Source organism: Pongo pygmaeus, chromosome 19 (assembly GCF_028885625.2).
Source record: "Pongo pygmaeus isolate AG05252 chromosome 19, NHGRI_mPonPyg2-v2.0_pri, whole genome shotgun sequence".
NCBI classification, from domain to species: Eukaryota; Metazoa; Chordata; class Mammalia; order Primates; family Hominidae; genus Pongo; species Pongo pygmaeus.
Genome location: NC_072392.2, coordinates 99814526 through 99826870, shown reverse-complemented (window position 1 = coordinate 99826870; position 12345 = coordinate 99814526). Strand labels below are relative to the sequence as shown.

The 12345-nt window shown below is 55.3% G+C and overlaps 1 protein-coding gene across 2 annotated transcripts; it reads left to right on the top strand.

Annotated features, from left to right (window-relative positions):
- Positions 1-2063: 2063 nt before the first annotated feature.
- Positions 2064-4972, top strand: ACTG1 (actin gamma 1). 2 transcript variants are annotated; one of them, XR_010124688.1, is made up of 7 exons: positions 2064-2214; positions 2588-2716; positions 2806-3045; positions 3319-3757; positions 3837-4018; positions 4108-4464; positions 4612-4972. XR_010124688.1 is itself a non-coding variant. In XM_054460041.2 (6 exons), exons 2-6 carry the CDS (start codon positions 2594-2596, stop codon positions 4249-4251), a joined length of 1128 nt encoding a protein of 375 aa, XP_054316016.1. In that variant the 5' UTR covers positions 2064-2214; positions 2588-2593; the 3' UTR covers positions 4252-4972. The 2 variants fall into 2 exon arrangements, 1 of the variants encoding a protein (XP_054316016.1); XM_054460041.2 differs by having other exon boundaries at positions 4108-4972.
- The last annotated feature ends 7373 nt before the right edge of the window (positions 4973-12345 follow it).

Here is a 12345-nt window from a genome sequence, read left to right as displayed (position 1 = left end):
GCGCCAATCGGCGGCCTCCTTGACTAAATAAGGCCACGAGCCCCGGGCGGGCGCCCCCCGTCCGTTACTTCCGCCCCCCGCCCGCCGTGACTCAGGCCCGGCGGCGGGCGGGTATGGCGCTGCCCCGGGCCGGGCTTCCAGGCGGCGGCGGGCGGGGCTCCGGCGGCGCCGAAATCGCCAAATATGGCCGCGCCACCGCCCCCCGCCGCGTACCTGGGCCGCACCTTGATCCCCGCCGCGTGACGCGGCCGCGGAGGAGGAAGTCGCTCTCCACCCCCGGCCCGCGGCGGCGCCCCCTCCCCGCGGCTCGGGCCCTGCGGGTGGCGGGAACCAGGGGGTCTCGAGGCGCCAGCCCCGCCCCCGCCCCCACGACCCTGGCGGCCTCGGGTCCGCAACGTGGGGAAGAAGGGTGGGGAACGGGGACGCGCGCCCGGGGCCGGCGCCTCCCTGCACTTTCCAGACAAAGGAGCTTCGGAGGAGACCCGAGGCCCCGAGGGGCAGGGTTTCTAGCCGACCCGGAGCAGAACGTAGGGTGGGGTGAATGCAGGATGGAGGGGCCTGTGGCTATTGCCCACCCGCCCCGTGTCCCTCGGTGTGTGACGTCGCATCTTGGGACCCCCCAAGTGGAAGTCCTCACCCGGTGGTCGAGCAGGCTGTGTGGTTCTGCCCAGGGACGCGAGTCCGGGTGGGTCTGTTGGAGGCCCAGCCCCGGCTTCGCCACGGGAGGAAACACACCGGACAGCCTTGCCTGGGCCCCCGGAGAGTCTGGGCCCGGGGGGCTCAGCACCCCTGGGAGGCCTGGGGCACGGGGGCCTTAGGCACGGGTCTCGGCGTCCGGGGTGACTGCAGCCCGCAGGTGAGCTGGGCCGGCCACCCTGCCCTGACTCGCTGTTCTCACTCCCAAACACGGGGTCGCGAGCTAACCTTGCAGAGCTCCAGACTCCGCGTGGGGACCCCGGCCCCGCCCCCCAGCCTGTCGAGTCAATCTAAACGCCCTGCGACCTCGGGCGAGTCCGTCGCCTCACTGCGCGGCCTCACTGCCACCCCTCCGCGGCCGGCGCTCCAACCCTGAAAATTCCAGCAGCGCACAAGGAAATCGTAGTGCCGGGCGCCTGCCGGGGTGTAACCAAAGCACCGGCGCCGCTCCCGGCGAGAAGTGAGCGCCCGGACAAGCCTGTGGCTAAACCCACGCCAGCCCTGATCCCTGCTCTTAACTAGCACCGTGAACAGAGAAGGATATCCCCCCGACCGCCCGAGGCTGGGGAGCCGACCTTCAAGAAAGTCAGGGTTCCCGTTGTCTATCTCAGTTTCCCTATAATGTCTACAGGTGACCAAAATGAAACAAAGGCCTCACTCCACACCACCTCCTCAGCACATAAGGGGGCGGGGTAGCCCCAACCCGGAGCGCGCGCCTGGGGACAATCGGGCCTGTGATTTGAGGGGCAGGGATGTGTCGGGTCGGGTAGAAAGGGGCCTCGGTCTTCAAACCAACGGAGATCCGGGGCAAGGCGCCCCGTGGAAGGACCTGCATAGTGGTGGCTGCGCTCGGGGACGGGCGGGCTGTTTCCTATGGTGACCAGGGCGAGGCTCCTGAGAGCTCCCCCGCGCCCAGGGACCCAGAGCGTCGCGAACCCCCGCCGCGCCTCTTCCTCAGCCCGGTACTAGCGCCCGGGATCCTCGTGGAGCCCGAGGGGAAAGACTGCAAGGGACGTCGCAGGGAGAAAAGCCCCGCAGCATGGCCGGGGACTCGGGGACCCACCCCAGCTCCGGCGTGACCCCGCCCCGGGTCAGGCAGTTTCGGGGCGCAGCCGGGTCCTCCCCACGGCGCGGCAGTCCCGGGGAGGGGCCAGGCCCGTCAGCCCTTCGGCCCTCCCGGCGACCCCCAGACGGCGCCCCAACCCAGACCCGCCCGCCGGCCCGCGCAGGGTCGCGAGCGCGCGGGGGTGGCGCGGGCGGGGCCGTCGGGAGGCGGTGCGGGCTGGGGGCGGGGCGGGCCGGGGCCCCACGTGTCCCTGCCGGGCGGGCCAATGGGTGCCCGGCTTTCGGAAAGATCGCCATATATGGACATGTTCTGGGGCCGCGCGCGCCGCCGGGCCGCGCGGGCGCGCCGCTTCCGCTTAAATAACGGCGGGGGAGGCCGCGGTCGGTCTCAGTCGTCGCTGCCAGCTCGCGTACTTTGTTCTTCCGCCGCTCCGCTGTTCCATTCTTTCGCCGGTAAGCGCCCCGCCCCGGGGCCTGAGCTGGACGTCTCAGGCCTGCGCCCCCCGACCCTGGCTGGCCCCGCTTCCAGCTGCCGAGGCCTCGTCGCTCCTTCCCCGGGAACAAAAGGCGGGGTGGGCCGGGTCAGACGGACGGGGCTGGGCGGGCGCCGGGGGTCCAGGGCGGGGCCCGGGCGCAGTGCAGAGTTCCGAGCCGTGGACGTTACGTAAAAGGCCCGGTCTCCGGTTCCAGGCGGTTGCGGTCTTGGAGGCCACGGTCTCCGGGGTTGGGGCAGGGTGGACGCTGCTCCGCGGGAGGATATGAGTTGGCTGTGGGGAGGGGGCTGTGTTAGAGACGCGCCCGTCTGAGTTCATCCTTTTCCGGGCAGGTCGCAATGGAAGAAGAGATCGCCGCGCTCGTCATTGACAATGGCTCCGGCATGTGCAAAGCTGGCTTTGCTGGGGACGACGCTCCCCGAGCCGTGTTTCCTTCCATCGTCGGGCGCCCCAGACACCAGGTGAGTGGATGGCGCCGCGGGGCACCTGGGTTCTGCGTTGCGGGGTGGATTCGGTGTCGCTGGCGAGGCTGACGGGTCGTCCCCTGCAGGGCGTGATGGTGGGCATGGGCCAGAAGGACTCCTACGTGGGCGACGAGGCCCAGAGCAAGCGTGGCATCCTGACCCTGAAGTACCCCATCGAGCATGGCATCGTCACCAACTGGGACGACATGGAGAAGATCTGGCACCACACTTTCTACAACGAGCTGCGCGTGGCTCCGGAGGAGCATCCAGTGCTGCTGACCGAGGCCCCCCTGAACCCCAAGGCCAACAGAGAGAAGATGACTCAGGTGAGGCTCGGCCGCCGCCCGTGCTCCCGTCTTTTCCCCAGTCATTTTCTGCCCAGCTTGGTTTCTGACATTCAAGTGTTTCTTTCGCTGTTCCAGGCTCTGTTCCTCTCCCGGCATTTCCTCCCTGAAGCCTCCAGGTTTCTCATTTGGTTTCTGCCTGCGTTCTTTTCTTTTCTCCACACATCACACTGGCATGCGGCATGTTGTGGCGTGTGAGCATGGGGTGGCCGTGGGTCTCTGTCCCCGATTAAGCCGCCCCTTGTTCCTCCTCAGATTATGTTTGAGACCTTCAACACCCCGGCCATGTACGTGGCCATCCAGGCCGTGCTGTCCCTGTACGCTTCTGGGCGCACCACTGGCATTGTCATGGACTCTGGAGACGGGGTCACCCACACGGTGCCCATCTACGAGGGCTACGCCCTCCCCCACGCTATCCTGCGTCTGGACCTGGCTGGCCGGGACCTGACCGACTACCTCATGAAGATCCTCACCGAGCGAGGCTACAGCTTCACCACCACGGCCGAGCGGGAAATCGTGCGCGACATCAAGGAGAAGCTGTGCTACGTCGCCCTGGATTTCGAGCAGGAGATGGCCACCGCCGCATCCTCCTCTTCGCTGGAGAAGAGCTACGAGCTGCCTGATGGCCAGGTCATCACCATTGGCAATGAGCGGTTCCGGTGTCCGGAGGCGCTGTTCCAGCCTTCTTTCTTGGGTAGGTGTTGTGAGCTAAAAGTTTCTGCTCTGTCATCCTGGGCGACACAGCATCACTAAGGGAGGGCTTTGTCACCTAGGCATGGAATCTTGCGGCATCCACGAGACCACCTTCAACTCCATTATGAAGTGTGACGTGGATATCCGCAAAGACCTGTACGCCAACACGGTGCTGTCCGGCGGCACCACCATGTACCCAGGCATTGCCGACAGGATGCAGAAGGAGATCACTGCCCTGGCGCCCAGTACCATGAAGATCAAGGTGAGTCGAGGGGTTGGTGGCCTTGTCTGACTCGGGAGACCTGACTGGGGGGCGCTCTGAACTGAAGCTATGCCTGGCTGTCTTTGCAGATCATTGCACCCCCAGAGCGCAAGTACTCAGTGTGGATCGGCGGCTCCATCCTGGCCTCACTGTCCACCTTCCAGCAGATGTGGATTAGCAAGCAGGAGTACGACGAGTCGGGCCCCTCCATCGTCCATCGCAAATGCTTCTAAATGGACTGAGCAGATGCGTAGCATTTGCTGCATGGGTTAATTCAGAAGTATAAATTTGCCCTTGGCAAATGCATACACCTCATGCTAGCCTCACGAAACTGGAATAAGCCTTCGAAAAGAAATTGTCCTTGAAGCTTGTATCTTGATATCAGCACTGGATTGTAGAACTTGTTGCTGATTTTGACATTGTATTCAAGTTAACTGTTCCCCTTGGTATTTAATACCCTGTACATATCTTTGAGTTTTCAACCTTTAGTACATGTGGCTTGGTCACTTCGTGGCTGAGGTAAGAACGTGCTTGTGGAAGACAAGTCTGTGGCTTGGTGAGTCTGCGTGGCCAGCAGCCTCTGATCTGTGCAGGGTATTAACGTGTCAGGGCTTGAGTGTTCTGGGATTTCTGTAGAGGCTGGCAAGAACCAGTTGTTTTGTTCTGCGGGTCTGTCAGGGTTGGAAAGTCCAAGCCGTAGGACCCAGTTTCCTTTCTTAGCTGATGTCTTTTGCCAGAACACCCGTGGGCTGTTAATTGCCTTGAGTTGGAAGCAGTTTGCATTTACACCTGTAAATGTATTCATTCTTTTAATTTATGTAAGGTTTTTTGTACGCAATTCTTGATTCTTTAAAGAGATGACAACAAATTTTGGTTTTCTACTGTTATGTGAGAACATTAGGCCCCAGCAACACGTCATTGCGTAAGGAAAAATAAAAGTGCTGCCATAACCGATGACTGGCTCTTGTTTGGGGGAAGCAGCAAGTGGGCTGGGAAAAACAGACCGACCTGGAAGTATTGGGTGGTCTTGTGGGTGGGGGCAGTGGATGCTGCTGCTCAGCTTGGGTTCGTGGGCTGGTGAGAAAATGGCTTAATAAATTGAACAGTTCGATTTCTTCCAAAGCGAAAGTGCAAGAACAAGGCAGCTTAGTGAGTTTGGCTGTTGGAAATAACTGAAGCAACATCATAAGCAGGCTGGGAGCAAGTCCTGAGAAGGGTTTTTCTGTAATTTGGGAAAAACTAGATGACTTGATGACATCTTGGGTAAATATTTGGCATAAAATAAAAACCACCTCAATCAGCAGGGGCCTCTGCCTTAGCAGTTTTCCTCCCAGCCGTCAGGTGGACATGGGATATGAAATAGTTTTACTTTGTGTCAAGAGCGCTGCAGTCATGGAGTTGGGTAATTATTGAATCCTGGAACTCAATATCTGCCAATAATAAGGGCCTCACCTGGTGTAAGTGGCTCAGCAAGTGCCCTTTGTACTTGAGCTTTTCTCCCCACAGGTGCCAGGGGAGACCCTCTGTAGATGGGATCGGGAGTCCAATGCACAGCTCCTCTAAACTGCTTACAGCTGCAGAAGTCATTTGGCGGTTGGGACAGGGAAGGGAGATCTCTACCAGTTGAAAAAAGATTTGGAAGAACTATTTCATGTTAAGTCGGGTCAAGGGATTGTTTCTGCTGTTGAGAGATAGATTTTACTCAAGCAGAGGTAGTGGTGCTTCCTAGCTCCCCCTCCCATATGGGGATGGGGGAGAGGAGGCTCTCAAACTGGGTGGGGTCAGTGTGGAGGCGGGCATGATAAATTGCAAGGACCTTACTGAGCTCCAGGTTCCCACCCTACCTTGTTCTGTGACGTCACATCACAGCATGACTCTTCTCAGCGACTCTGATACCTGCAAAAGAAGGAAATTCTCTTTGTCCTGTGAAGCATTGCACTTACAGGACAAACTGAGATGCTCATGGACACTGGGCATCAGCAAATGCACATTAAAACAAATTAGATGCCAGTTTGTGTCTATCAGATGAGCAGAAATCAGGAGATGGTAGTTCTGAGTATTGGCCAGGGCATGGGGACCAGGGACAGTTACTCTTCAAGCGTTGAAAGCTGCAGCTCTTATGGACTGCCCAGTGCAGGTTCCCAGCGAACAGGTTCTGCAGCTCTTCCGGAACTGCCCAGTGCAGGTTCCCTGGGCAACTTGGCAAGACCTTGTCTATACAATTTTTTTTTTTTTTTTTGAGACGGAGTTTCCCTCTATTGCCCAGGCTGGAGTCCAATGGCGTGATCTTGGCTCACACCGCAACCTCCGCCTCCTGGGTTCAAGCGATTCTTTTGCCTCAGCCTCCCGAGTAGCTGGGATTACAGGCATGCGCCACCAGGCCCGGCTAATTTTGTACTTTTAGTAGAGGCGGGGTTTCTCCATGTTGCTCAGGCTGATCTCGAACTCCCAACCTCAGGTGATTTGCCTGCCTTGGCCTCCCAAAGTGCTGGGAATACAGACGTGAGCCACCATGCCCAGCCAATTTTTTTTTTTTTGAGACGGAGTCTCACTCTGTCACCTAGGCTGGAGTGCATTGGCGTGATCTCAGCTCACTGCAAGCTCCACCTCCCGGGTTCATGCCATTCTCCTGCCTCAGCCTCCCGAGCAGCTGGGACTACAAGTGCTCGCCACCATGCCTGGCTAATCTTTTTGTATTTTTTAGTAGAGACGGGGTTTCACCGTGTTAGCCAGGATGGTCTTGATCTCCTGACCTCGTGATCTGCCCGCCTCAGCCTCCCAAAGTGCTAGGATTACATGTGTGAGCCACCATGCCTGGCCCCAATTTTTTTTGTTTTATTAGCTGAGCATGATGGTGCCTGCCTGTGGTCCCAGCTACTCAGGAGGCTGAGAAGAAAGGATCTCTTGATAGGAGTTTGAGGTTTGAGACTGCAGTGAGCTGTGATCGAGCCACTGCACTCTAGCCTGGGTGACACAGTGAGACCCTATCTCAAAAACAAACAAAAAAACCCCAAACCCCCACAAAATTATGTCTGATAAGGATCTAGTATCAACAATATGTAAAGAAGGCCTACAAATCAACAACGAAAAGAACCCAATTTAAAAATGAGCAAAGGACTTGAATAGTCATTTTCTCTCAAGCAGATATACAAATGGCCAACAGGGAGATGAAAAAGATAGATACTCAACGTCATTAGGGGATCATTAGGGAAGTGTAAGTCAAAATAACAGTGAGATATCACTTCACATCCAGTAGGATGGCCACAAAAAATAAAAAAATGGAAAATAGTGACAGTGAGGGCATGATGGCTCACACCTGTAATCCCAACACTTTGGGAGGCTTAGGCAGGCAGATCGCTTGAGCCCAGGAGTCCCAGACCAGCCTGGGCAACATGGCAAAATCCCACTACAAAAGATACAAAAAATTAGCCTGGCTTGGTGGCACATGCTTGTAGTACACCAGCTACTCAGAAGGTGAGGTGGGAGGATCACTTGAACCTGGGGAGACTGAGGTTGCAGTCAGCTGTGATTGAGCCACTGCACTCCAGCCTGGTTGACAGAGCAAGACCCTGTCCCAAAAAAAAAAAAAAAATGCTGGGCGCAGTGGCTCACACCTGTAATTCCAGCACTTTGGGAGGCTGAGGCTGGCAGATCACGAGATCAGGAGAATGAGACCATCCTGACTCTGTCATCCAGGCTGGAGTGCAGTGGTGCAATCTCAGCTCACTGCAACCTCTGCCTCCCAGGTTCAAGCGATTCTCCTGCCTCAGCTTCTCGAGTAGCTGGGATTATAGGTGTGCGCCACCACGCCCAGCTGATTTTTGTATTTTTAATACAAACAGAATTTCGCTACGTTGGCCAGGCTGGTCTTGAACTCTTGACCTCAGGTGATCCACCCTCCTTGGCCTCCTAAAGTGCTGGGATTACAGGTGTGAGCCACCGCACCCAGCCAATTGTACACTTTTTTTTGAGACAGAGTCTTGCTCTGTTGCCAGGCTGGAGTGCAGTGGTGTGATCTCGGCTCACTGCAATCTCTGGCCCCTGGGTTCAAGCAATTCTCCTGCCTTAGCCTCCCGAGTAGCTGGGACTACAGGCGTGTGCCATCACACCTGGCTAATTTTTGTATTTTTAGTAGAGACGAGGTTTCACCATGCTGGCCAGAATGGTCTCGATTTCCTGACCACGGGTGATCTGCCTGCCTCGGCCTCCCAAAGTGCTGGGATTACAGGTGTGAGCCACTGCGCCTGGCCTGTACACTTTTAAATGATTAAAATGGTAACTTTTATGTTCCATATTTCTTTTTCTTTCTTTTTTTTTTTTCTTTTTTGAGATGGAGTGTTGCTCTTGTTGCCTAGGCTGGAGTGCAATGGCGCGATCTCGGCTTACTGCAACCTCCACCTCCTGGGTTCAAGCGATTCTTCTGCCTCAGCCTCCCGAGTAACTGGGATTACAGGCATGCACCACCACACCTGGCTAATTTCGTATTTTTAGTAGAGACGGGGTTTCTCCATGTTGGTCAGACTGGTCTCGAACTCCCGACCTCAGGTGATCTGCCCACCTTGGCCTCTCAAAGTGCTGGGATTACAGGCGTGAGCCACCGTATCCAGCCTACATATTTCTTTTTATCACAATAAATATTTTAGGTTATATGCACGTCTGAGGACATGTAGCAAGCACACGATTTGTGTCTATGGGGAGAGAATAGGATGGGAGGGAGAATGAAGTGTGTGTTGGGGAGGAATAAAATAAGAAAACCAAGAAGGATTGTGCAGAAGCAGCTGGTGGGTAAGCTGTGAGCTGCAGGACCCAACTTTCCAAGTCTGACATCTAACAGCAAAGCCAATCAGATCAAATTGTTTCCAGGCTTGGAGTGCTCCCCAGCCTTGGCGGGGTCCCCTGCCCACTCCACCGCAGCCAGCCCTGTTGCAGGCTCTTGATTGGTGAGGACCAGGTCATGCCTTCAGCTCCAGACCAGACCAGGCTCCATGCCAGCCCTCAGGGGAGCTCTGTGGAGTGCAGCAGCCGCTGGAGCACGGGCACGACCCCCAGCCCAGCGCATACCTGGCCCAAGGTCAGCACCGTGTGTGTTTCCAGATCACAAGAGATGCTAACAGGAAGGCTTTCATTCAGTTTTGTTTAGCAAGAGCCATATATATATATATATATATATATATATATATATATATTTTTTTTTTTTTTTTTTTTTGAGACAGAGTTTAGCTCTTGTTGCCCAGGCTGGAGTGCAATGATGCGATCTCAGCTCAATGCAACCTCTGCCATGTGGGTTCAAGCAATTCTCCTGCCTCAGCCTCCCAAGTAGCTGGGATTACAGGCACGCGCCACCGCGCCCAGCTAATTTTGTATTTTCGGTAGAGAGGTAGAGACAGGGTTTCTCCATGTTGGTCAGTCTGGTCTCGAACTCCCGACCTCAGGTGATCTGTCCACCTCGGCCTCCCAAAGTGCTGGGATTACAGGCATGAGCCACCGCGCCTGGCAGCAACAGCAATATATTGACTCAGAGGAGGACAGGTGCTGCTGAAAGGGGCTGAGAGAATCTGATCCTGGCTCAGCACAGCTGGGGACTGGCCTCCTCCATGGCCTTTTGTTTGTTTGCTTTTGTGTTTTTTTTGGAGACAGCATCTCACTGTGTTACCCAGGCTGAACTCCTGGACTCAATGATCCTCCTGCTTAGGCCTCCCAAAGTGCTGGGATTACAGGCATGAGCCACCGCGCCCAGCCTAAATTTCTTTTGACTGTTGGTTTGTTTCCAATCATTGCATTTGGCCACTATGTCTCTTAAATCTCTTTTAACCGCTGGATTTACCCTCTTTCCTTTTTCTCCTTTCAGGTTATTTGTGGAAGAAGGCAGGTCTTTTGTTCCAGAGGGTTCCACCTGTCTGGATTTTGCTGATTTCATCCTTGTGGTTGATGTGACATGTTCCTCAACCCTTATATTTCCTATAGTCTATTAGATCTGGGTGTAAATGTCCAAATTGGTCTGTTTAATCTCATTCAGGTTGATTTTTTTAGCAAGAAGATGACCATAGGGTGAGTGCAATTTCATGGAGAGGGAAACAGTCCCACAGAGCCTTATGTTGTGATGTTAGCAGCCATCGGAAATCCCTGCCAGGACCTGCTATTTCATTAGTGGTTACAAATGATTCTCCCCCTCCACTCCCCTCCCCTCCCTCTTTTCTCCTCTCCTCCTCTCCCTCCCTCCCTCCCTCCTTCCCTCCTTCCCTCTTTCCTTCCCTCCCTTTCTTTTTTGACGGAGTCTCACTCTCTCGCCGCTGGAGTGCGGCCTCCGCCTCCCAGTTTCCAGCAATTCTCCTGTCTCAGCCTCCCGAGTAGCTGGGACTACAGGAGCCGCCACCATGCCTGGCTAATTTAGTTTTTGTATTTTTAGTAGAGACGGGGTTTCACCGTGTTAGCCAGCATGGTTTTGATCTCCTGACCTCGTGATCTGCCCGTCTCGGCCTCCCAAAGTGCTGGGATTACAGGCGTGAGCCACTGCGCCTGGCCTATTTCTTTCTTTTTTTTTTTTTTTTTTATGGAGTTTTGCTCTTGTTGCCCAGACTGGAATGCAGTGGTGTGATCTCGGCTCACTGTAACCTCCACCTTCTGGGTTCAAGCGATTCTCCTGCCTCAGCTTCCCAAGTAGCTGGGATTATAGGTGCACGCCACCATGCCCAGCTAATTTTTGTATTTTCTGTAGAGCCAGGGTTTAACCATGTTGGTTGGCCAGGCTGGTCTTGAACTTCTGACCTCATGTGATCTGCCCACCTTGGCCTTCCAAAGTGCTGGGATTACAGGCGTGAGGCACTGCGCCTGGCCTTTTCTTTTCTTTTCTTCTTTTCTTTCCCTCTCTCCCTCCCTTTCTTCTCCTTCCTTCCTTCCTTCCTTCCCTTATTTCTTTCCCTCCCTCCCTCCTTTCTTTGTCTTTTTTCTTCTTTCCTTTTTTCTCTCTCTTTGTTTCTTTTCTTTCTCCTTCCTTCCTTCCTTCCTTCCTTTCTTTATTTTCTTCTTTCCAGGGGCTTCCTCTGTCACCCTGGCTGGACTGCAGTGGTAGTAGGGGCTCACTGTAGCCTTGACCTCAGGGGCTCAAGCAATCCTCCCACCTCAGCCTCCCTAGTAGCTAGGACCAGCATGTCTGGTTAGTGGTTTTCTAATTCTATCCTTTTTTTTTTTTTTTTTTTTTTGAGATGGAGTCTCGCTCTGTCGCCCAGGCTGGAGTGCAGGGGCGCAATCTCGGCTCACTGCAAGTTCCGCCTCCTGGGTTCACACCATTCTCCTGCCTCAGCCTTCTGAGTAGCTGGGACTACAGGCGCCCACCACCACGCTCCGCTAATTTTTTGTATTTTTACTACAGACGGGGTTTTACAGTGTTAGCCAGGATGGTCTCAATCTCCTGACCTCGTGATCCACCTGCCTTGGCCTCCCAAAGTGCTGGGATTACAGGTGTGAGCCACCATGCCCAGCCTGTTTTCAATATCTTAAATGCCATTCAGCTTAGTTAACAGAAACTTCTGGAAGGGATGCCTGCTCTGAGAAGTGTCACACATGCTGGGGGACTTCAGGGCACTCCTGAAAAGGCTCCCCTTCCCCAGGATCCCTGGGTCCTGATGGTAGGCAGAGGTGGAGGATGTTCTCCAATGGGAGCAGAAGGCTCTCCAAGCCGAGCCTTCCCGCAGCATTCCGAGCCTGTCCACACCGCCGGCATCCCTCTACCCAGACCAGCTTTCCCCGGCAGGAGATGGACATTGTGTTTATTGGATGCAATTTCAAACCCCTTTCATGTTTTCATAGAGGATATAGACCAAGGGGGAAGTTCAATGGTTCATGTTGGCAAATCCTGGCTCCGATGACTGAGAGATTTTCTGACTTACAGGACCCTTGGTTGGTTAGAGGTGGGTCCCAAACATCAGAGCCAGAGACAGCTGTGGGCAGGTGTTTTCCTCTGTGCAGCACGTGAGCTGCCAAGTGCTGGGGCTGCCTGCTATACACAGACCCTCATGGCCTCCCATGGCTCCCTTCAGCTATGCTCGGCCTGCCCGCCTGCTGGTGGTTGTTTGGAATCCTTTCCTCCTGGAAAGGATGTGTCCCCATGCTGTCCAGCTCCCTGCTGGCGGCCCTTCTCAGGGTGCCCTCCAGAGAGGACTGCCATGGTGCATACTTCCCACATGATACAGCATCATAGTCTATGTGAATGGCATTCCCTGGAGTTGTGCAGTGCACCACCTGTGCAGCTGTCCACAGCATCCCCACACAGCCCAGTCCTCCCCCGGGAAGCACGCCTTCCTCCACTTTCACCCTCTGTTAACTTGTCC

What these genes read in the sequence shown, in the direction of transcription:
- ACTG1 (XM_054460041.2), top strand. Translation starts at nt 2,594, where the DNA reads ATGGAAGAAGAGATCGCCGCGCTCGTCATTGACAATGGCTCCGGCATG. An exon ending in ACAGAGAGAAGATGACTCAG is followed by an intron (nt 3,046 to 3,318) that starts GTGAGGCTCGGC and finishes GTTCCTCCTCAG; the next exon opens with ATTATGTTTGAGACCTTCAA. An exon ending in CCAGTACCATGAAGATCAAG is followed by an intron (nt 4,019 to 4,107) that starts GTGAGTCGAGGG and finishes CTGTCTTTGCAG; the next exon opens with ATCATTGCACCCCCAGAGCG.